The sequence below is a fragment of the Aotus nancymaae genome, unplaced genomic scaffold (assembly GCF_030222135.1).
Source record: "Aotus nancymaae isolate 86718 unplaced genomic scaffold, 86718_ANA_hifiasm-v0.15.2.pri h1tg000012l, whole genome shotgun sequence".
In the NCBI taxonomy this organism is placed as follows: domain Eukaryota; kingdom Metazoa; phylum Chordata; class Mammalia; order Primates; family Aotidae; genus Aotus; species Aotus nancymaae.
The window spans coordinates 38,721,856-38,744,625 of NW_026988423.1; the positions used below are offsets into that span (position 1 = coordinate 38,721,856).

Consider the following 22,770-nt stretch of genomic DNA (forward strand, 5'->3'; position numbering starts at 1 on the left):
AGGAGAGGGTTGTATCTTGGTCCAGGAGCCCAAGTGACTGTAGTATCACAGAAGGCCACATTTTTTCATCTTATTCTCATAACTAAGAGAAATGTTGCCAGTGTTTTCCTAAAATTCAGATATGCTATATTTAAAGCATTAGCAGAATGCCCACAAAAATGAGTTATGTGAATGAATAACTGATCAGTAAACCTGTTACGTACTAGAAATAAAAAGTGAAACAGCAAACGAGATTAGTTTGATATGATCGCTTTTCTCTCATGACTTCACTATACTGATTCTGAATGAATGTGGTTTTTATTCTCCTGTGTGTGTGCATTTTGTGTGCGTTTCTGTTTCCCACTGATTATGTGTGACATAGGAATTTTCAAGGAAGAAACTATGCCCTCTGGGTCTGTTGGAGCTCTGACTTAGAGCAATGGCATGGCATACCAACAGGATTTAATTTTTTTTAAAAAAGCACTTCATATATTTTCTAAACCCTAGACACTAGAAAGAAGGCCTGGAAAGAGGATGACTCCTGTGTACCAGGGATTCATTACCAAGCCAAGCACTTTGCCAGACCACTTTGTGACATCACTCTAATGCCAGTACATTGTAACAGTAGCTTTTGTTCCCAGGAATTTGACTATTTTCGCTGTCTGCTTTGGGTTAAGATCACTAAACATTTTGGAAAGGAGACACTGAATGAGTATCTTGCTAATGTTTAAAAAAACAAATGTCTCAGGATGGGAATGGTAACTCATGCCTGTAATCCCAGCACTTTGGGAGGCCGAGGTGGGCAGATCACTTGACGTCAGGAGTTTGTGCCCAGCTTGGCCAATATGGTGAAACCCCATCTCTACTAAAAGTACAAAAATTAGCAGAGCACGGTGGTGGGTGCCTGTAGTCCCAGCTACTCAGGAGACTGAGGCAGGAAAATTGCTTGAACCCGGGAGGCAGAGGTTGCAGTGAGCCAAGACTGCACCACTGCACTCCATCCTTGGCAACAGAGTGAGACTGTCTGAAAAAAAAAAAAGTCTCAGCCTCTCAGCAAGAAACATCTCGGGTTAGTGCTACCTTTGTAGCACTCTCTGGCATCATTAAGCACAGATAAAGTAAAATTGTTCCTAGACTGTGAGCAGGGTGTGTCCCTAGTTCTGAACTTCCCACAAGGTTAAGGGGAAATTTTTTTGAAAACACTCAGCTGTGTATATTTTTCTTACACAAATAAAAACAAAGGACACAAGTTTCGGCCAAGGAGTTCACCGTTTTTAGAACCCATGTTAAGTTTTTGCTAACATTTGAAGAAAAATGGAGATGCTTGTATTGCTTAAACCATTTGAGAATTTCCTCATATTTGATAGATTCTGCTACTGCTCAACGTGACCAGAAGCGAGAGGATGAATGTGGGGTGCGTGTCTTTTGGATGGTCCCCTGCAGGCAAAGGCCATAGGCTTTGACGATTTCTCCACATGCTTAGGGGCTAGCTGGTATTCTAATCAAACCAACATGTTTTCTCATAGACTTCATAGCCATCAAGCAATCAGAGCCTTACCAATGGTGAAAAGGAGCTGGCTTGGAGGAGTCCTTCGGAGTGGGCTCTCTCTGTGACCTCTGGGAATGTCTGCGGTGCCGAGGTCGGATCCGGATTGCAGCAAGCCCAGCTCATCCTTCCCAGTTCTGCCAACCTTTCCCCCCTCTTGTTTGTTTGTTTGCTTTTGCGTCTCTTTGGTTTAACTTTTGCTCCCTGACTGAATATGTGCTTAATGCTAGACAAAGGACCCTTCACACCCAAGTGTGTGTCTTCGTTCCAAGATCCACAATTTCATTTGGTTCCTGTCGGTTTTCCAAGTTCAAAACTATGCCCGCGTTTAGGAAATGAATTCAAAGCATATGGCAAGGGAGACGTTCGACAAACCCGGATGCTCTGGAAAACACTGGCTCTCCTCGAGTTTCTTTCAGTAAAATCTGAATTTTGTTCCAGGGAGGAGCTGGGTTTGTGATTGATACAAAGTGTCAGTTGCACCTAAATACTACATAATGTTCTTTGGGACATAAATTCTATTTCAGAATAAGAATTATATTTTTCCTTTCCTAAAATGTGAGGGTTTTATATGGACCTTTTTAAAATAAAAAATTGGAAGTGCTTGTTGTCAAGGCCAGAGTAAGACTCGCGGAAACCAGACAGAAAATACTTGGACTCCTCCTACTCACACATGAACCACATTGAAATGTGTCCAAATACAGTTCTTCAAAATCCCGGCTTTTCACAGGATGATTTGTTACTTCAAAAAGTTGTTTGCTTCAGAATATGTATTGTTTTAAAAGACTCTGTTGGTTGCCCCTGCTTTGCGGACGCGTTTTGTTCGTCCTTCCTGAAGTAGCGATGCGACGGGTGACTTTACCTCGGCGTTTGACCGGTACGCAAGCACCGGGCAGCTGGGGTGCAGCATTCCCGCATTCCCGCACCTGCTTGCGCAACGCGCGCAGGAAGACCGCGGACTCTGCGCCGCTCCGCGACACTGGGGGCCTGCGGCTCGCCGGGGACAGGCTCTCTCCAGCCCCCTCCAGCCCCCTCCACTACCGAGACATTGTCCCCGCCCCACCCCCGCCCCCGGCGGAGGCCCCGCCCCAGCCCCGCCCCCTACCGAGGTCCTGTCCCCGCCAGCCCCGCCCCGTCCCCGGATGAGGCCCCGCCTCCACTATCCCAGCCCCCGACAGCCTCCTCCCCTACTGAGACCTCGTCCCAGCCCGCCAGCCCTGCCCCGCCCCCGGAAGAGGCCCCGCCCTCTCCCCGCCCAGCCCCGCCCCTGCTTGCGCAGGGCCTAGGGTTGGAAGCTCCGAGCCGCGAGCCCCAGCCAATGAGAGCCGGCGGGCCGGTTGCCCAGGCGACCAGCGCGCGGCCCCGCCCCCCGCACTAGGCTCCCGCGCGCGGCGAGTGCGGGCTGGAGTGGGAACACTGGTCCCCGAGAGCAGAGAACAGGCGATGACCACGTGGAGCCTCCGGCGGAGGCCGGGCCGCACGCTGGGCCTCCTGCTTCTGGTCATCTTGAGCTTCCTGGTGCTCCGCAGGTGAGAGAGAGCCCCGCGAAGCACCTGCCGGACCCCACACTACCCAGCCCTCCGCACCTCGGGTTCTCGCCTCCCGCGACCGGCAAATCCCGAGTTCCCGAGGGAAGCAGCCCCAGCTGCTTCTTTCTGGGAGCTCCCCAACACCCCCGAGTTCCCCTGCGGCTCCTCCAGGCACTCTGCTCCTGCCTCTCGATCCAGGCCTCTGGGCGACACCCGGCGTGCCCTCGGGAGCCAGTGTCTGTGCCCCGAGCCGCCCACCCCGCTGTGCCTATGGTACCCGGCTCTGCCCCTCGTGGACGCCCCCAGCCCTCCCGCCGTCAAGCCCTGTCCCCACAGCTCCGCGGAAAGCTCCCTCTGCTCTGGCCCCAGGCCCCCCTTTTCTCCCCAAACCTCTGGTAGGCGCCTTATTCCGCAGAGGCCGGCGCTCCAGCCTCGCAACTATGGTCGAGCCAGCACGCCTGGCAGGGTCATAAGAACACTGTCCATGGGCCTCCAAGATCCTGGACCATGATTTGTTTGCACAGTTCGAGGACTGATAGGTCGTCTCTCTCCACTTTCCCACCATTCACCTGTTACCAGCTCACAGTTTCGTCTCCCCCTTTTACAAAATGTTTATGGCAAATGGGTGACTTCAGTGATACCGCGATTTACCCACGGCCTGTGAAAAAGTTTTCTGGGTGCCCTAGCCCAGAGTTCGTCTAGATTGTGCCTATTTTAAGGATCTTACAGCCTGACCCTATCTTTCAGGTCAGCACTTTCCATATTCAAAACCTCCAGTGGGAAGCAGACCGGCAGTATCGAATGAGCTGAACGGTTGGAACTGGTGGCAGTCACTACACCGCTCAGCTTTGTCATTTGCTTCTTTTTTATTCCCCTTCTGAGTTTCTCTAAACTTCCCCTGGGAGATTGGAAAGTTTTTGATAGATATAAATATCTGGAAATCTTTTGCCGCCACGAGAACACATTGACAAACTCTACGTTTACACCTTGTCAAGACTTGATTCTTGCTTCTGAGATAGTAAGGATGTCATAATATTGTTTGGGAGAAGTAAGTGGTTTTCTTCTCATTCTGGGGCCCAGAAAACTTCAGGCATTTCATTTCTCGAGTTGTTCCCAAGATGTTTTCTGTCCTGCCTAAGATCTCTAAGCCATTCCTCTCTGATTGGCTCTGGCTCCTGTGGGATGCTCAGCTTTCCTCCCTGTGCAAAGCTTATGCAAACCCCAGAAGAATTACTCAGGGCAGTGGCATCAGATCCTCCTGCATGCAGCAGAACAGCAAGGTGCTCAAGCTCCCCAGAGAAAGGCTAGAGGTTGCAGGCCCATTGTTAATCAGGGATATTGGAGTCCGTGCAGGGGACCCAGGCAGGTCACTTTTTGGGGCAGCACTGTGGACTAGAGATGGGCTGAGTGGCACATCTGAAAAGTCCCCAGGAAAAGGTATGGGAAGGAGGCTGAGTCTTTGCTGTTGTCTGGTGGGACAGAGGTGGGGTGTCTGACCTAGCTGGGAAGAAGCCTGAGCTTCTCTGAGGTGAGGTAACCGTGTCCCCACATAGGAGGGGTGGCCACACTGGGAGTCAGTCAGAGGCCATTGGAGCGGTGTGGAATGGCAACAGAGAATAAGGAGCTGTGACTCAAGGCTGTGGAAACAGTTTGACATGCCTAGGAAAGTTGTTTTTCCTGCCACTCCATCCTTCTAGTAGGTAGGGCAGAAGCCCAGGAAGCCCTGAAGCAAGTCCTCTTTGGATCCTGCGGCATACATGTCTTTTTGGCATCCTTTGATTTTTTCACCCTCATGGGTACATTCTGCCCAGTTCCTCCTGTCTGACTTGGGCTGGACACCAATGATCATGAGTTGCCGTAATATCTCTGGAGGCAGGAGGAGAACATCCTCTTTGTCTCTTCTTCTTCCTGTCTTGCTCCAGCTCTGACTGGGTCATTAACTGAGTGGGAGGCGGGGGCCTCTCCCAGCTGTTATTGGGGAGTGTTGAGGTGGCCAGTGGAATATAGGTCACATGGAAACTGGTCACCAAGTTCACACTTTGTGGAGCCGAGCTGTCAGGAGCAGCCCCTTTCCTGTAGCAGGAGGCAGGTATTTGGGCAGTGTCTGGCATGGGGTGGGAGTGTTTGGCTATAGCTTTTTTTTTTTTTTTCCATCAACTTTTCCTTGGGCTGGTTCATGGTCAGTCATGGCTGGTGGGTTATGTCATATCAAAGAACCAGGATAGCCAGGTTGACTTTCGGGGAGGATTTCAATCTTAGGTTTTTTGGGTTGTTTTTAAGCTTGAACAGTGGTCTTTCTTAAAAATTACCTTTATTGGAGTTTGTTTGTCATGCAACAAACTGCACATAGTTAACATGTACAACTTGATATGCTTTGACATATACCTAAATCCAGCTGTGGATTTACCACCACAATTAAGATTGTGTAAACAGCCACCAGCCCCCACAGTTCCCATGTACCTCTCTGTCATCCCTCCCTCCTACCCCTCCTTGCTCCTCAGCCCCAAGCAACCACTGATCTGTTGCTTTCTGCCATGATATATTGGATTGCATTTTCTAGTGTTTCATAGAATTGTAATCTTAAAGCATGCTTTCTTTTTCAGTCTGGCTTCTTTCACTCAGTATATTATTTTGAGGTCTGCGATGCATGTATCAGCGTGAACCATGCCTTTGAGCCAGTTGCCTTTCCTTCCCTTTCCTCTTCCCACTCCATGGACACAAGAATACCTGCTTGATATTATCTAAAGGCATGGTTCTCACTCAGGATTTTTCCTTAATATAAATGCATCACTGAGCAAAAATGCAGCCAACTCTGCATCTCTCATACCTGGAATTTTAGCTGGGAAAGTTGGGAGAGGGGAAAGCCTTCAGGTGGGCAGGCAGCATCATGCTCCTAAGAGGTAAGTTCATTTCTTCTCTGAGGTCTGTCTTACATGCTGCCCTGCCCTGCTGTTATCTAGATTCCAGACGCCAAATTCTTCCTTTGGAAAAGAAAAGGAGGAGAATGTAGCAAACTCCTTCTCCTGAACAAGGTTGCTAACTTAGCAATGCAGGTCACTTTTTTTTTAATCCAAATTATGGCCAGTCCTGTCTTCCAAGGGTATGTGGCCAAATCGTGCCTCTCCTCTAGAGTTTTTGGGAGGTAATTGATTTTATGGGCCTTGCCTATCCTAGGACTCTGCTTTGCTTGAGGCCTGAGTCATATTTCATGAATGTTCAAACTCTTTGAACAGTGTTCCTTTCATCCTGTGGTAGTAAAGTTTTCAGCATCAGGGAAGTGGCTCTTTCAGCAGGTGATCACCTGTTGGATACAGGTGGTGAGGCAAGGCTACCTGAGCTGTGGCTCATCATCAGGAAGAGGGATGTCTGAGCCACCGTGTGCTAGAAGATCGAGTTGGCTCTGGGATTCTTACAGGACCATGCTAGCCAGCAACTGAAGGAGACCAGAGTTGTGTCGGAGCAGCCATAGTACTGGTGTAGGTGTGATTCAAAGGAGGGACTGGGCTACCAAGAAGACGGGGGACAAAGAACCTTGGCTGTAGAAATAAAGTTGGCCAAAGGGTTCTTCCCACCTTAAGCCAAGGAACTGGCAAGTGAAATAAAAACGTGTAGTCCTTGATGAAGTGATGCAGAGTTCCATGAGGTCATGTCAGATGCTCTTCTGGGAAGCATTCAGGAGATGCTGCAGCTTGAGGAGAAAGGTTTTAGAACATTTGGCACCTGAAAAGGACTCTGGGGTCCAGGCACGCACTCCCTCCCTCGACAGTATCATGCAGCAGAGGCAGGGCTTTTGGTGTCCATGTTGGGATATTTGCTGCTTCCTCTCCACTCAGTTTTAGCTTTTGCTTAAATCTATTGCTCTGGATATTGAAGACCGTATTGAAAAAGAGTTCTCATGGTGTGGATGCTTCCTGTGACAGAAGGGCAGCAGGTGTTTTTAGAGGCTCGTGCTAACGAGGTAGCTATTTCTTGACTGGTGTCTGTCTGTTAGACTCCTTGTTGATACTCACAGCTTCTGTTCTCTGACACTCAGCAAAACAGTTAGTGGGCTTGTTCCTTTCAAGCACAGATTGTATTTTTTTCCCTTAAGAAGTTATTTTGTGAGTAGGTAATTTATGAACATGGTAAGATATTCAGAGTGTGAAGGGGAATAGAGTGAAAAGAAACTCCCACTCCTGGCCTCTAGGCTAGGCACCCTTCCCCATCCCCTCTTAATATCAGCTATTATTACTGATAATGGCTTCTTTCAGAGATACTCTATGCATTTACAAGAAGATAGCTACACATATCATCCCACTTGTCCATTAGACACATAATTTATTTAAACAGTCTTCTGTTGATGGACATCGATTGTTTGCAGTGTTTTAGCTACTGTAAACAAAGTTGCTGCAGATATCTGTTGGATATATTTCTATAAGTAGAACTGCTGACCGTAGGAGAGATTCATCTTAAATCTTGATAGACATTTCCAAAATAGCACATTTTATTTCTGTTGGATCAGTGTAAAGGAGATTCTGAGCCCAACTCGACAGGGGCAAGTAGATTCTTGAGTCTTGTAAGAACGGATGCATGTCTTGTATATCTTCATAGATAAGTCCTGTGTGGTGGATTTAAGAAAAATATTCCACATAGTTATGTTGTTTCCTATTTATGAGATCGTTTCATTTAGAGTCTATAAGCATCTCCAAGATCAGGGGCTTGTTACCAACAGGAGAGGCCTTGTGTTATCTAACACAGCTTTCACTTCTCTCTGGGTGAGATACAGTCCGTTTCTCGTTTATGATGCTGTCAGTGGTCCCAAAGTGCTGCGAAAGTGCAGTGTCACATAACGTTAGAACACTGTTCGTTGTTGTTATTGTTGTTACGTAGTTAATTACTGTGAGGGGTTTTTGTTATTTCACTATTGGATCTCAAGGTTTTGGTCTAGAAAACTCTTCTTCATGTACTCACTTTCTATAGTCCTTAGGAAATATTGCCCTCTGAGCCACCAATATTGCTTCTGGGTCAGAGCCTGGATGTGAGGCCAGGGTTCCTGTCTTACCTGGGAACCTTTTAAGAGGGAAAAGCAGAGGAGCTAGGATTGCAGGAGTGCTGTGGACCTCTTGCTGGGGACCTCACACTTCTGCCAAATGGATGTACTTGCCTTGGGAATGGCAGACCCAAGCCCTTGGGCATATTTAATGCCTCTCCCAGCAAAACAGGAGTCCACTGCCTTGGGCCCAGACCAAGGAGCACATATAGAAAGCTGGGCCAGGCACAGGGACCGAGTTCCGTTTTCCTGGGGCTGAAGTTCTTGGAGCCCAGGGATTGGTCCAAGAGACAATATTTTGGAGTAGAGGCGTTAAGGGCACCATCTGGGCCGAAGAGTAAATAGGTCCTTCCTCTGGCCCTCAAATTCTTTTGCTGAGGGTGGAGAGAACAGGACTGAAGGCTGCTGGGACCAAAATATCCCCAGACACACAGTTTAGGGGAGCAGGATGTCCAAGGAAGCTGAGTCTCATGGGAACCTAGAACTGAACCAGAATCCTGAGAGTGATGAATAGAAGGTTGCACTGAAGACAGATCCAAGTGAGGAATTCCCATGTGTTTGATGTCTTGTGGGCATCTGAACACACTGACCTTCAGATGGTGGTCTCCGGCATGGCCACTTGGAGGAAGGTAGAGGTGAGTGTTTTCTTGGTCAGGATCTTCATAGGATGCCCTGGACTTGGATTCAGTTGAATCTCTGCTTATGGAGGCCCTAATAGGGCCACAGTGCATCTAGAAATTGAATTTGTAAGCCCTCATCTCAGATGAACAAGTACGTGAACACGTTATATTATAGTGTCAAAATAACCAGCCCTTGGGGCAGGCAAGGACTTATGTTCTGGGAATCGAAGGACAATTATGGCAGTTCCTGCCTCAGACACCAGCTTGCATATGCCCGTGGCCAGCCTCAGACTGCGTGAGTGCTGCCTGGTCTCTGCCACCGGTCATCATACTCCTCATGTTCACGCCACCGTCTCTGCTATGCCCAGTTGTGTAGATCCTGGGCCTTCTGTGTCTGGTCATACTCTGCATGGCAGACCAGAAGGAGATGACTGTGACCCCAGTGAGGCCTCCCAGCCCTACCATGACCCAGTTCCTGATGAGTGTTTGCAGGATTGATGAGTGATGCAGGGATGCCCCCTGGCATGGCAGGATGCATTTCACGCCTGGCACACCTCACTCAAGAAGATCCTTTCTGGTGGCCATAGGATCTGGCTCACCTCCCACCCAGCTGCCCTGCAAGACCCCCTCTGAAACTTGACAGCCAGTCCCATTCCCAGAAAGAAGTGGTGACCTTGCCACCGGGTCATCTGCCCTTTTCTATCCCCTCCCATCTGCCAGCACTCTTTACCACTCCCAGGACTCCTGCCTGCTGGAGACTGCCCTGTACCCTTCATCCTCAGGACCCACCTCACCAGTCAAGGGAAAATTACTCCAGAAGGCTTTGCCTCCCCTGCTTCCTCACCATGGGGCACAGCAGAACTCGAGTCCTATGTCCTCTGCTTCAGGTTTCCATTGCAACTGATTTTTTGTGTCTGCAGCTTGCACAGCCTTCAGCGCGCATAGTTCATGCCCCTTTTCCACTTGCCAAAAAGGAACTGGTGAGGATGGGCTGCACAGGTCTTGTTAAGTTGTGCGAGGCCCCATCAGAGGTCCTGATGTACCTGCCTTCTCCCAGGAACCTCACCTTCACCATGACCATGGCCACCCTCTCCATCCAGTGGAGGAGTAGAGCCTGACTCTGAGCAGAGCAGACCTGGGCACTGAGCACTGAGTTTAGGCCAGTGGCCAGGGTGGTGGCTCATGTCTATAATCCTAGCACTTTGGGAGGCCGAGGCGGGTGGATCACGAGGTCAAGAGATTGAGACCATCCTGGTCAACATGGTGAAACCCCGTCTCCACTAAAAAATACAAAAATTAGCTGGGCATGGTGGCGCGCACCTGTAGTCCCAGCTACTTGGGAGGCTGAGGCAGGAGAATTGCTTGAACCCAGGAGGTGGAGGTTGTGGTGAGCCGAGATTGCGCCATGGCACTCCAGCCTGGGTAACAAGAGCAAAACTCTGTCTCAAAAAAAAAAAAAAAGAAAATGTTAACATAAGTTCCAGTTCGAAAGAAGGCAGGTGTTCCTGGTTTCATCAAATAAAGATCCATCATGGATGAACTGCTCACCAAGAAAAGTGGCAGAAACACTCCGGGCTTCCTTAGGATTTGGTTAGCTCCTTGGTATCAAGCCTAGTTTAGGAGTGAAGTCTTGCTGACGTTTAAACCAACCAACTCTAACCACACAGTTGATATTTCCTTTATTTTATTATCACTGAGTTACTCAGAAAATTACAGGGTTATTCGCCATCTTATGATTCTTAGTATTAATGATCATTATTAGTGATAATAACCATTTACGTGATGCTTCATTGTTTATGAGGCTCTAACTTGTATGGCCTCATTTCCCTGCAGTGAATTCCTTGGAGAAACCAACACTTAGCATCCTCATTTGCTCAGTGAAGTCATACCTTTTAGTAATATATTGACAACTTGTCTAGTAACCTACCAGAAAATTCCCATGAAGAAACAGTGGAATTTTCTAGAATTCGGAATTGGATAACAGCTAGATTGTTTTTTGTTTTTGATGTTTATTTCATGCCTCTTGATATGCACTGAGAAGAACAGTTTTCCTAAAAATATAGAAAATGATGTGTTATAAAGACACTAGCAAAGATAAGCTCTATCCAGGGAGGGAGTCTGTGTACACATGTCAAAGGAGAAGATACGGATTGGGCTTCTCAAGCCGTAACCTTGGGATTGGTTAGAATGCAGATTTTGATTCAATAGGTCGCAAGTAAGGCTTGAGGTTTCTGCATTTCTGACAAGTTGCAGATGAAAACCTGGAAATCTGGTTGGTGGGTAGAAGCTATTGAATTGGGATGCCTCTTTCCAGGCGTCTGCACCTTGAGTCAGGTGGCTGTGACCCTGAGGGGGTTCCGAGGCATTGCTGCCTACAGATCACACCTGGAGAAGTCAGCCTAGTGGGAGGTTTGCTGATCCTTAGTCATCAACTAATCAAGGGGACAGGTTAAAGGTGTTTGTTACTAGCAGGGACTATGTTGGAATGCGGGTCACAGAGAAGCTTCTCCAACCCTGCCTACACCTCTGCACTTAGCAGGGTAGGGAGTGGAGGCTCTCACACCCATAAATAGATGTTAGGGTAAGTAATGTGTGCTTTAATAAGAATTGGAGATTGTGCTTTTGAAGTTCTGGCCGGAGAATAAGGTTGGCTACCTGGTGGAGTGATTGCTAAGTTGTATTATCACTGTCTTTACAAACAGTGATATTGTGTGTGTGTATGTGTGTGTGTATTTTCATCACCAGATTGTCAAAATACTCCTGTTTTTTATAAAATAATCTGTCCATCCAGTTCTTCCTCATTCTGGCCTGGGGTGAGCCCAGCATGTGCCTCTGGGGGATCTAGGGGGAGAACCTGTGTTGCGGTGGGCAGCTGAGTCTGGTGAGTACCTGAGATAGGGAGAGCTGAGCAGGAGGCAGAGTGTGTGCTTTGGAATAGGCGTGGTCAGAACCAAGGGACACACAGACTCTCCTGTGTCTAAGGTGAGGGAGGCTTCCGACAAAGCCAGAGCAGTTGGAAGCCTGTAACCAAAGCAAGGCACCTGGTCAGCAGAGCAGGGGACACCAAAGGAAGGCCAGGATGGTGGCCCATAGGGGCCCGACACCTTATCTTAGCAGTCCAGAGCTTCATCTGCAAGGATGTGGGCCAGCACAGTTGCTGGGAAAGGACAGATCACAAATGTTTTCAGCTTTGCAGGCCGCACAGTCTCTATTGCAAGTACTCGAGTGCAAAAAGCAGCCGTACGTAGATGGTGTGGCTGTGTGCCAATAGGACGATTTATGAACACTGAAGTTCATATAATTTTTTATGTGTCCCCAAATATTATGCTTTTGATTTTTTTTCAACCATTTACAAATGTGAAAACTATCCTTAGCACAAAGACAGATGGCAGGCTGGATTTGACCTGAGGCCCAAGGTGGCCCACCTCTGGTCTACAGGCTGTGTTGATCTCATAGGATCTCAGTGTACAGAATCTTTCATTGTCAAATTTTAGAAATTGTAATAAGATGACTTGGCACAAAGTCTAGCACATAAATTATATACCACAATGGGGAGAATGGAGAGGCTGGAATTATTCTCCATTAGGGACATAAAACCCACTTGAGGCTATTCTTTCTAAAGTTTTCTCTTTAGAGAAAAAAAGTGTGGTGAGTAGGTTTCCATAGCTCTCTAGTATACAAGCACGTGCTAAAATAAATGGATTTCAGATAGAGATAAGACTCTTCGACCGCACAGCATAGAGGGTTGCATTTCACTGGGACCCTCACAGTAGCCTTTCTGAGCAGTTGAGACGGACATTAGCCCTGTTTTACAGAGGAAGAAGCTCCTGCCTGCAAAACTGGTGTTACTGACCCAAGGCAACAGTTCTGTGAAGCTGGGGGCCAGGATTCACGTCCAGATTTTCCCATCCTGGCTAGTGTTTTTGTTTTCACTCTCCCATACAGTCCTCTGGAAGAACTGTGTCCTAAAATGTCATTTGCAAGCCATTTACTAGAACATGAAAGTTTTCTCTCTAGAGAAAGAAAAATGTGGTGAATGGATTCCCAGATTGCCCAAGATGAGATGACCCTTTCATCTGTGACACAGCAGAACTGTAGTCCTGGCACTCGGGTGTGAGTTCTAAGACCCGGGGGCTGCGAGAAGTAGAAAGCATTAGGTAAAAAAGCAAATTTCTTTGCCTGAGAGTGGTCCCAGACAGAGTTCCGAAGAGGCAGGCGATGTCCGGGCTGTCTTCTGTCCTGTGGGCATCATGCCTCCTCGTGTCTGTCCATCTGGCCCCCTCGCCTGCCCTGTCCCTCTGTGACACTCAGCTGAGGGAGTGTCTTGTGCAGAGGGGCCCGCTGGGTGTCAGGGCTGGAGAGCGCCCGGTGAGGGCAAAGGCACAGCCAACGCCGGCTCCTGCCCCAGACTCAGCCATGCGCTTGTTTCATGCCTCCAACATTCGTGAACTTCCTGGCTTGAAATGTGGGTCTCCCAGCTTCTCTCCTGCCCTTCGGGAGACAGGCAGGAAGGAGACCCACCCAGCAGTACCAAGTCACTGAGACCCTCCTAAGGGGCTCCCTGGGGCCACCCCCGCGAGATGCTTGAGGGGTTTCTCACGGGCCAAAGCTTTCGACAGCCTTCCCGTGGGGGACTCTGCCTGGCTGGGTCATCTCTTGGCCGGCGCGCGATCTTCAGAAAGTAATTGCGACCTGGAATCGGGTGGATGAGTGGACGCCGTTAACCCAGACCCTCTTTCCAGGTCTCTGCTCCTCGAGTCAGGCTGCTGTGACGCGCCGGGGCTCGGAGGTACTTACTGTGTGAGGCTGCTGCTGCTGTGGCGTCCTGGCCGCAGAGCTGACCTGGCCCTGGCAGCAGCTCTCCTGTGGCTGATCGCTGTCCTCTCTCCTTTTAGCACGCCAGCCTTCATGCCGAGCGCTGTGTTGGCCTTGCTCCTGGCTGCAGCCTCGGCTTGCCCTTCCCCTGCCGCGGGGCCCCGTGCTGAAGAAAGACCCCTTCCAAGGTTTGGCTGAGGCGGAGGGGGGAGCTTTTCTGGCCACCTGGATGCAGGCCCTCTCTAGAAAGAAACGTCGAGGGCCTGTGGAGGGACGAGGACGCTGATCTCTCTGGGGCCCGGAGTCGCTAGGCTCCAGAATGCCTTTGTCTTTCCAGGTTGGACTGGAGTACCCTGGTCCCTCTGTGGCTCCGCCATCGGCACTTGGGGCTGCAGGCCAAGGGCTGGAACTTCATGCTAGAGGATTCCACCTTCTGGATCTTCGGGGGCTCCATCCACTATTTCCGTGTGCCCAAGGAGTACTGGAGGGACCGCTTGCTGAAGATGAAGGCCTGTGGCTTGAACACCCTCACCACGTAGGTGCTGCCTCCTACCCCCACTGGGGCTGCTTCCCAAGTAGGGCTCCTGGTGTCTGCATGTGAAAAAATGTAAGAGGAACCAGCCCAGGTCCTCTGCCGAAAGCAGAGAGCCAGGGTCTCCCGCCTCCTCTCCCCACAGAGCTCCTGACTCATGGGCGTGGAGGGACGTGAATGGATGTAAGGTCTAGAGGAACCGAGGTAGCAATGTCGCACAAGAGTGTAGTGAAGGAGCTGAGTGCAGGTGGAGGAGGTGATTCAGTGCTAGCGAACCTCTGTTTTTTGACAAGCAGTCTCCCCACTTCCAGTTTATACAGCCAGTGAATGGGGTCTTCTTCAGAAGAGCTGCCTGAGGCTCTGGCCCCAGTTTTTAGCACTGCTCTTGGGCAGTGGTCTTAGAATGCTGTGCTTGTCATCCCAGCTTCTGTTGTGGGATGACACAGGGTAGGCATGCAGTAAAATTTTGACTTTGCAAATCATTTAAAAAATGTGCTTAGTTGTGAATAACCTGGATCTTTTCATGGAGTTTCCCCCCAAATTGCCAACAGATACTTGGCTCTAAGTCCGTGAAATAAAGGGAGCGATCAGGCTGGATTATTCCATTTTCAGGCAAAAATAATGTGATTACAAATCAAGGAGTAACTTTTCTTGGGTGATGTATGAACCGGTTTTGAAGACAGTTCCTTAAAGAGTTACAGAGTTGTGCTGAGTCTTAACGACTTCCCAAAAAGGACTCCTGCAGGTTGTGGGAGTGCTGTGGGCTCAGCGCTCTGCCCCACAGAAGCAGCACTGCAGATATTTGCTGAAACACAGAACTCGTGTGTCTGAGTTGGAAGCCAGACAGCCTCTCCTCCCTTCAGCTGGGAATATTCTCTGTAGCGGGCAGAGGCTCCTCTAAAGCCAGTGATGGGGTGGGGTTGGGAGAAGAGCAGCCGTCGTCACTGTGTCATCCAGGAGTTGTCCCCTCCACCTCTCGAGTTGAGCCTGTCCATGAGCCTGCTCTGTCCCTGGTCTTGTCTAGAGTGGGAAGCTTCATTCTGTTGCACATTTTGGAATTCTGGGTGCTTTAGTAAACACAGGATGATCACTGAGCTTTCCTCTTGCTCCTTTTAGCTGTTTTTTAGATAAAGTTACATCTTCCGTTCCAGTGGGGTGTGGGCATGGTAAGCTGACTGAGGTCAGAGCACCTGACCTTTTACTCAGCAGGTCTTATGCTTTGTCCAAATCCTGTTGATACGGAGTGAAGAGGGCTTGCCCTCGATTCTGGTCCCTAGATTGGTTCACTTGGTTCTTGGTTCTAGTCCTAAAATCATGAAGAAATATATCTTCAGCCATCATATTGGATTTTTAGGATAAAGATGGTAATGTGGGAGATGAATTGGAATGAATGACACACTCTAGCCGATAATCATCATTTCTGTTGCAGCTATGTTCCGTGGAACCTGCATGAGCCAGAAAGAGGCAAATTTGACTTCTCTGGGAACCTGGACCTGGAGTATGTGGTGTTGCTGCTTCTGTGACCTGGCCGGGGCAGGGGCAGAGAGGCGGTTACTGGGGGTGGCTTAGCAAAGAGAACCAGGGAGGGACCTGGGTCTGGGGTCCTGTTCTAGGACTATGAGAGGCCCTGCACCCAGGACCCAGACAGTCCCCATCCATGACCTATCACCCGGTGGGGCTGGGCCTGCAGCATCTGGGCCTCACCTCTCCACTGCAACCCAGAGGGTCAGAAGACCCCAGAAGCTGCTCAACTCTGCATGGGGTCCAGCCGCCTGGGCTAGGGCAGGGAGGCCCCTCTAGGCTGGCAAGGCTCTATTGGAGTCAGATTCACTGTTAAGGCCCCTGTGCTCTGGCTGACGCCCTTCCTCCTCAGGCCCCGGATGGGGCTCTGCAGAGGCTCTGAGGCTGGGAGCAGCTCAGGCCTCCGACCTGGTGTGGGAGTCCCTGCTCTGTGGGGGTGGGGCCGAGCCATCCCTTCACCCCACTGGGCAGCTCCTCCACCCTGTGATGCATGCAGCCCTCACCTAGCCTCACCATCGGCTGTTGTGGGAAGGGCTGACGATGTGGACCCCTCTAGGGCCTTCGTCCTGATGGCCTCGGAGATCGGGCTGTGGGTGATTCTGCGTCCAGGCCCCTACATCTGCAGTGAGATTGACCTCGGTGGCTTGCCCAGGTAAGTGGAATTGTGAAGGGTCCTGTGTGCTGTGCAGAAAGCTCAGAGACGTAGGTTTAGTTTTGTTTCTGTGTTCTAGTTCCCATTCTGTGCTGAATTTCCTTTTCAGGAAGAACAGCACCCAGGGGGAATCACTTTTCAGTGATGCTGCAGTGGGTGCCCTCGCAGAGCCCCTCGTGGGCTGCTTGTGTGACAGGCAGCAGCAGGGCTGATCCTCCGGGCATTTCATACTTCGGGCTCTGCTGTGAAGCTGGGAGCTCTGGCAGGTCATTCACCTGCTTGTCTACAGTATGGGAAAGATGAAACCTTCCCTGTCTGTTTCTTAGGAATGCTACCAAGCATATTTTGAAAAGTCCAAGTATTTTGATAAAGCCTAACAGAAACAAATCCTTGTCTTCATATCTTGGCCCACACGTGTCATCTTCCCAGGCGTAATCTTGGCTGAGGTTGATATTCTGTGGTTGGAGTAGAAATCTGGACAAGAATCAGCTGGGACCTCATTCATTCCTCATCCTCATCATTGTTGCCTTTAAGATTTTCTTGTTAACAGGCATAACCGTTCTCAGCCTCCCACGGTACCAGGTGGTTAGACCTGGGCTGCCCCGGGGGAAGAGGCTGATCCTTATCCCCAAGCCCTCTCCCCTCCTCTGGGGAACCCTGGCCTTGTTTTCCTCCTGGTTTCCAGCACGACCTGACTTTCCCTTGTGGGCACAGCTTCTGTCTCCACTACCCAGGGTCACTTCTCAGGCACTGATCCATTCAGCTTGGCACGCTCGCCCTTGACGTGAACAAAGCCAGGGCAGCTTCCCCAGTCCCTGTGGATTAGAAAGCTGTGTGCCACCGTCAGCGATTTCCTCGGCTCAGCCAGGGCCGGGCACAGGAGGCTGAAGGGTTTAACAGTCTTAACTTAGAAGCAGGGGGAGCTGTGGCACTCAGACTGCCCCCCCAACCCTGCCCATGTGGCACCTGCTCATTTGTGAGAGGGGCATGTGGGCACGCCTGCGGAGGGGCAGTCCGGGTGGGAGTGAGAAACCTAACCTGTCAGGTGGGGTTAGAATGTGGGGATGTCAGTCTAGAGGAAACTGCTTTCTCCTCACCCATTGTTTTACCAACAGAAATGGGATAATTTCCTAACCTGTTTAGGACTTCCAGACCAGGGCAAGAGGAGCCTCAGAGCCTTTTGTTAGAAAACATAAGCGTCTTTTCAGAACCCGAAGTGAGAAGAAGGAGCCCTGACTCCAGCTTTGGAACTAATCCATGCTGCTGTGTTCCTCTGGGGAGTCTGGGATCACAGCAACCGGGTGGAGGGAGAATTCAGCTCTTGCTCACCGGCTACTCTGTGCTGAGCTCTGCACAGCCCGTGCGACTGATGCCAATGTTAGCCGCGTTGGCAAGGACAGTGGCTGCATCCTGCTCAGCCCCTCGCAGTCTCTGTCAGGCTTGTTTTTCGGGGTGACGCTGGAAAATTGTGTCTCCATCCTTCCGCAGCCTCAGTGATTCCTAACCCTTTTGGCTTTACCCCTTGTAATGGGATCATAGAGCAAGTTCTTAAAAACTGGGCCTGGAGTCCTATGAAAAGATTTTGTCACTGCTGGCAGCCAGGCCCTGTAGCCGTGGAGCTAGAAATGCACTTCCACCAGGGTATGTCCTTGGGAAGGGAAGCTGTAGGATTGCAAGTGGGTGTTCGTCCCAGAATCGGTTTGCACAGTCTTCCCACTTCCGGGCTGAGTTGGGTGGAGGAGAGCACAGGTCATTCCCGAGCACTGTGGGGCATCTCCCTTCTCACAGCACCGGCAGCCTGCTCACAGCAAACCCACTGTGACACTAACATCCTCCCTTCCCTCCCTTTTTACTTCAAGCTGGCTACTTCAAGACCCTGGCATGAGGCTGAGGACAACTTACAAGGGCTTCACTGAAGCAGTGGACCTTTATTTTGATCACCTGATGTCCAGGGTGGTGCCACTCCAGGTACAAGCAAATGGGATCTTCTTTGATCTTCGCCTGTCTTCCTCTAGGTAGTGGATCATCCTTGATTAGTTCTCAGACCAAGGGGCTTCCAGTGTTCTTGAACACAGGAGCATGCTCTTTCCCACTGCCTGAGACTGATAACCGAGGGACTTGCAATAGTCGTCTTTTGAAAGATCTCTGCATTTCAGTGGTGTCTCACTTGGGTGTGTTACTGAAGGGACAGACAAATGTAAGGGCTCACATTGTCACATACGGTGCTGGAGAGACAGGGATGCCATGACAGCCGGGAACACCCATCCACTGGCATCTCCATGGTGTCAGAGAGATAGGGATACAGTGACAGCCAGGAACACCCATCCACTGGCATCTCCACGGTGCCAGAGAGATAGGGATGTCTTGAGAGCCAGGAACAACCATCCACTGGCGTCTCCATGGTGTCAGAGAGATAGGGATGCAGTGACAGCCAGGGACGATCATCCACTGGCGTCTCCAAAGTGCCAGAGAGATAGAGATGCAGTAACAGCTGGGAACACCCACCCACTGGCGTCTCCACAGTGCCAGAGAGATAGGGATGCCTTAAGAGCATCTATCTACCAGTGTCCCAATAGCATTGTGGCTCAGTTCTGCACAGGTTGGAGCACATGTGGATTAACCTTTGCCTATAAGACTGCAGGACTTTTTGTGTATCATAAAATTCCTGTTGCTGACTTTACGAGATACTTCCCTCTGCTACCAAAAAGGTGCTGCATGGTACACATTTACTATTCAAAACGTGTTAAAGTAAATTTTGGGAAAGGAAGTATCTTAATATTTTATATAATAATTGGAAGCTGTGGAAAGCAAGAATGGGAAAAATCAACCCAGTGGTAATGTCACAAAGAATGACATTGAAAAATTAGTACATCAATAAGAAATTAGTACAAGTCAGTGGTATGGAATACTCACTGCACACATAAATCAAAGGGAACTGCCAGGTAAAACACATTTGAATTTCTGATAAACAAGGAATAATTTTTTAGTGTAAATATATTCCAAATATTGCGTGGGTCATACTTATGCTAAACATTTATTTGTTGTAAATTCAAATTTAACTTTATGTCCGGTATTTTTGTTTACTAAATCTGGCAGCTCTAATCATGATAGGAGCAAGGAGCTAGAAGTCATTAGCCTAGATCTTGCTGGGAAGCTGGGGCCAATGAGGGGATCAGAAGGTTGTAAGAGTTGGGTGGGCGGCAGGAAGGCCATCCTGGGAGCAGGCTTAGAGGCACTTGCAGATGTGCAGCAAATCACCAATGTTTCCTTTTTTTTTGAGACAGAGTCAGAGTCTCACTCTGGAGTTCCGTGGTGTGATCTCGGCTCACTGCGACCTCCACCTGCCGGGTTCAAGTGATTCTCCTGCCTCAGCCTCCTGAGTAGCTGGGATTACAGGGGCTTCCCACCATGCTCGGCTAATTTTTTGTATTTTTAGTAGAGACAGGGTTTCACCATCTTGGCCAGGATGATCCTGTTCTCTTGACCTCGTGATCTGCCTGCCTCAGCCTCCCAAAGTGCTGGGATTACAGGCATGAGTCACTGTGCCTGGACTGTGTGCTCCTGTGCCCAGCCAACGCTTCTTTTTCAAATAAATGATAACATAATTATTATTATTTAACTTATTTAAATGACATATTTGAATAATAACACAATTATTTTATTTTTGCTGCTGTTGTAGTATACATAACATAAACATTGCCGTTTTAACCATCTTTGAGTGTACAGCTCAGAGGCATTGAGTACACCCACACTGTTGTGTGCCCATCTCCACAGCCTTAGTTCAGGCTGCCGCCACCAAACACCTAGACTGAGTGGCTTACAGACCACAGAGATTCATTTCTCCCAGCTTTGGAGGGTGGGAAGTCCAAGGTCAAGGCACCGGCACGTTCGGTGTCCAGAAGGGTCCTCTTCCAGGGCATATACGACCATCTTATTGACATAACCTTACATAGCAGAGAGGGTCAGAGAGCTTATAAGAGCACTAGCCCTATTTGTGAGGACTTTGCTCATGACTACTCACCGCCCAAAAGTCCCACCTCTGAATACTTTCATGCTGGGGGTTAGGATTTCAACATGTACATTTTGGGGGAACACAGACTATTGCAACCACTGTCTATTTCCAGACTTTTTCTGTCTTCCCCAATGTAAACTCTGTGCCTGTTAAACTCTCCATTCTTCTCTCTCTGCATCTCCTGACAACCATTCTACTCTCTGTCTCTATTCATTTGATCCCTTTAGCTACCAAATATATGTGAAATGACATATTACTGTGGCTGGATTATTTCACTTAACAGTGCTCTCAGGGTTCATCTGTGTCATACCCTGTGCCAGAATTTCCTTCCTTTTAAAGGCTGAATAATATTCCATTGTATGTATATAACACACTTGTTTATCCATTCATCCATTGATGAACATTTGGGTTGCTTCTGCCTTTTGGCCACTATGAATAAGTCTGCTATGAGCATGGGTGTACAAATGTCTTTGTGAGTCCCTGCTTTCGCTTCTGTTAGGTATATACCTAGAAGTGAAATTGCTGGATCAATTTGTCATTCTACATTTAGTTTTTTTTAAGGAAATGCCATACTGTTTTCCAAAGAAATTGCACCAGATTACATTCCCACCAGCAATACACACGCATTCCAATTTCACCACATCTTTGCCAACACTTGTTATTTCCTGTTTATCTGGAGAGAACCATCAATGGGTGTGAAGGGGTCTCTCATGGTGGTTTTGATTCGTATTTCCCTAATGACTATTGGAGTTGAGCATCTTTTCATGTGCTCATTGGTCATTTTTATATCTTGGGAGAAATGTTTATTCAAGTCTTTTGCTCATTTTTGAATCTAGTTGTTTGTTTTTATGTTGTTGATTATAGGAATTCTTTTTACTTTCTGGATATTGATTCCTTAACAGGTCCTTCCAGGACTGGGTGGGTCCTTTCAAGGCAGCAGTTTCCCTTTTGGCCCAGGGTATGTCTAGAAGTGTCTGGAAGCTAGGGCCTAGAACGGGGACCTCCTGACTCTGTCGGTGCCCTTTCCTACTGTGGCTGAGCATCTTGTATCCAAGATGCAAGACAAAGTCCTCTTTACTTTTTGCTCTCCTCTCTTTAAGCAGAAGGAAGGAGCCACTTTTGTTTCTATGAGCTGTGCTACCTGGGGTTGGGGGAGGGATGTGCAAGAACTCCCTTAGCCATGCCGGCTGGTGTCTCCTTAGACCATGTGCCACGCTAGTATACTGTCTGTAAGCCCATCCTAGCACTAGGAGTTGCCTAAGAATTGTGGTCTTTGTGTCCTAGACTGCCTTTCATGTTTACCTAGGATTCCAGAGCACTTCAGTCCATGGTGGTGAGTCTTGCCAAGAAACTCAAGTTCCAATCGCTAGGATGGGCAGTTTCTCTTTGGCTTGGGCTGGTCCAAGTGCTCCCTCTAGGTGGATGCTGGCTGAGCCCAGCATGGCTTTATTCTGTGCTATGATAAGGCAGCACTGAGTCCAATGTAAAGTTCCCCAGTCGCTGTGCTCTCCCTTCCCCAGATGAACAGGTCCTCTCTCCTCATTGGTTGGCTGCTGGTGGGAGATGGGAGAGGGTGGCGTCAGTGGTGTAAGACTGTCTCTCTTGCCTGCCTCAATGTCTCTTTTGTTGATATGAAGTTCAAACCAGATACCGTGACTGCTCACTTGAATTTTGGTTTTAGTGATGGTGCTTTTCTGTGTGCAGATCATTGTTAATACTTGATGTTCCAGCATGACAGATGAACCGTGCAGGCTTCTATTCCACCATCTTGCTCCTTTGTCCCTGATTTTCTTTTAGTATTTTTTTGTAATGTACAATCAGTGTACACATATTTTACTTCCATGATTAAATATATTCCCAAGTATTTTATTGTTTTTGATGCTGTCTTCAATGGAATTGTTCCCTGATAGTGTATAAAAACAATGGATTTTTGTGCATTGATTTTATTTATCCTGCAAGCTTACTGAATTATTGGCTGGATAGTTTTTATTTTTTTTGGGGGTGTGGGGATCTGTACTGCTTTCTGCATTTAAGATCATGCTGTCTTGTGTACAGAGATAACTTCTTCCTTTCCAACTTGGATTCTTTTATTTTTTTCTTGACTAATTGCTCTGGCTAGGATTTCCAGTACTGTGTTGAATAGAAGTGCTGAAAGCAGGAATACTTGGTTTGTTCCTGACCATATAGGAAAACTTTTCAGTCTTTCACCACTGAATATGATGTTGGCCGTGGGCTTTCCGTATGTGGCCTTTATTATGTTGAGGTAATTTCCTTCTTCTCCTAGTTTACTGAGTGTTCTTTTTTAATCATGAAAGAATGTTGAATTTTGTCACATGGTTTTTCTGCAATAATTAAGATCATCATGTGGATTTTCCCTTTAATTTTGTTAGTGTGGTATATTACATTGATTTATTTTATTTATTTATTTTTTTTGAGATTGAGTTTTACTCTTGTTGCTCAGGCTGGAGTGCAATGGTTCTATTTCACTATCTCAGCTCACTGCAACCTCCTCCTCCCAGGTTCAGGTGATTCTCC

At 48.6% G+C, this 22,770-nt stretch overlaps 1 protein-coding gene across 3 annotated transcripts in view; it reads left to right on the top strand.

The window, feature by feature from the left end:
• The first annotated feature begins 2,901 nt into the window (after positions 1-2,901).
• GLB1L2 (galactosidase beta 1 like 2) overlaps positions 2,902-22,770 on the top strand; it is a 44,139-nt gene continuing 24,270 nt past the window's right edge. For 2 of the 3 annotated variants that reach the window (XM_012449141.3, XM_012449142.3), the window contains exons 1-5: positions 2,942-3,054; positions 13,856-14,053; positions 15,480-15,548; positions 16,128-16,223; positions 18,083-18,191. In XM_012449141.3, the coding sequence (XP_012304564.2) occupies positions 2,969-3,054; positions 13,856-14,053; positions 15,480-15,548; positions 16,128-16,223; positions 18,083-18,191 (558 nt within the window). In that variant the 5' untranslated portion in view covers positions 2,942-2,968. Of the gene's footprint in view, positions 3,055-13,855; positions 14,054-15,479; positions 15,549-16,127; positions 16,224-18,082; positions 18,192-22,770 lie in introns of all 3 variants that reach the window. The other variant, XM_064375591.1, reaches the window with a different exon arrangement.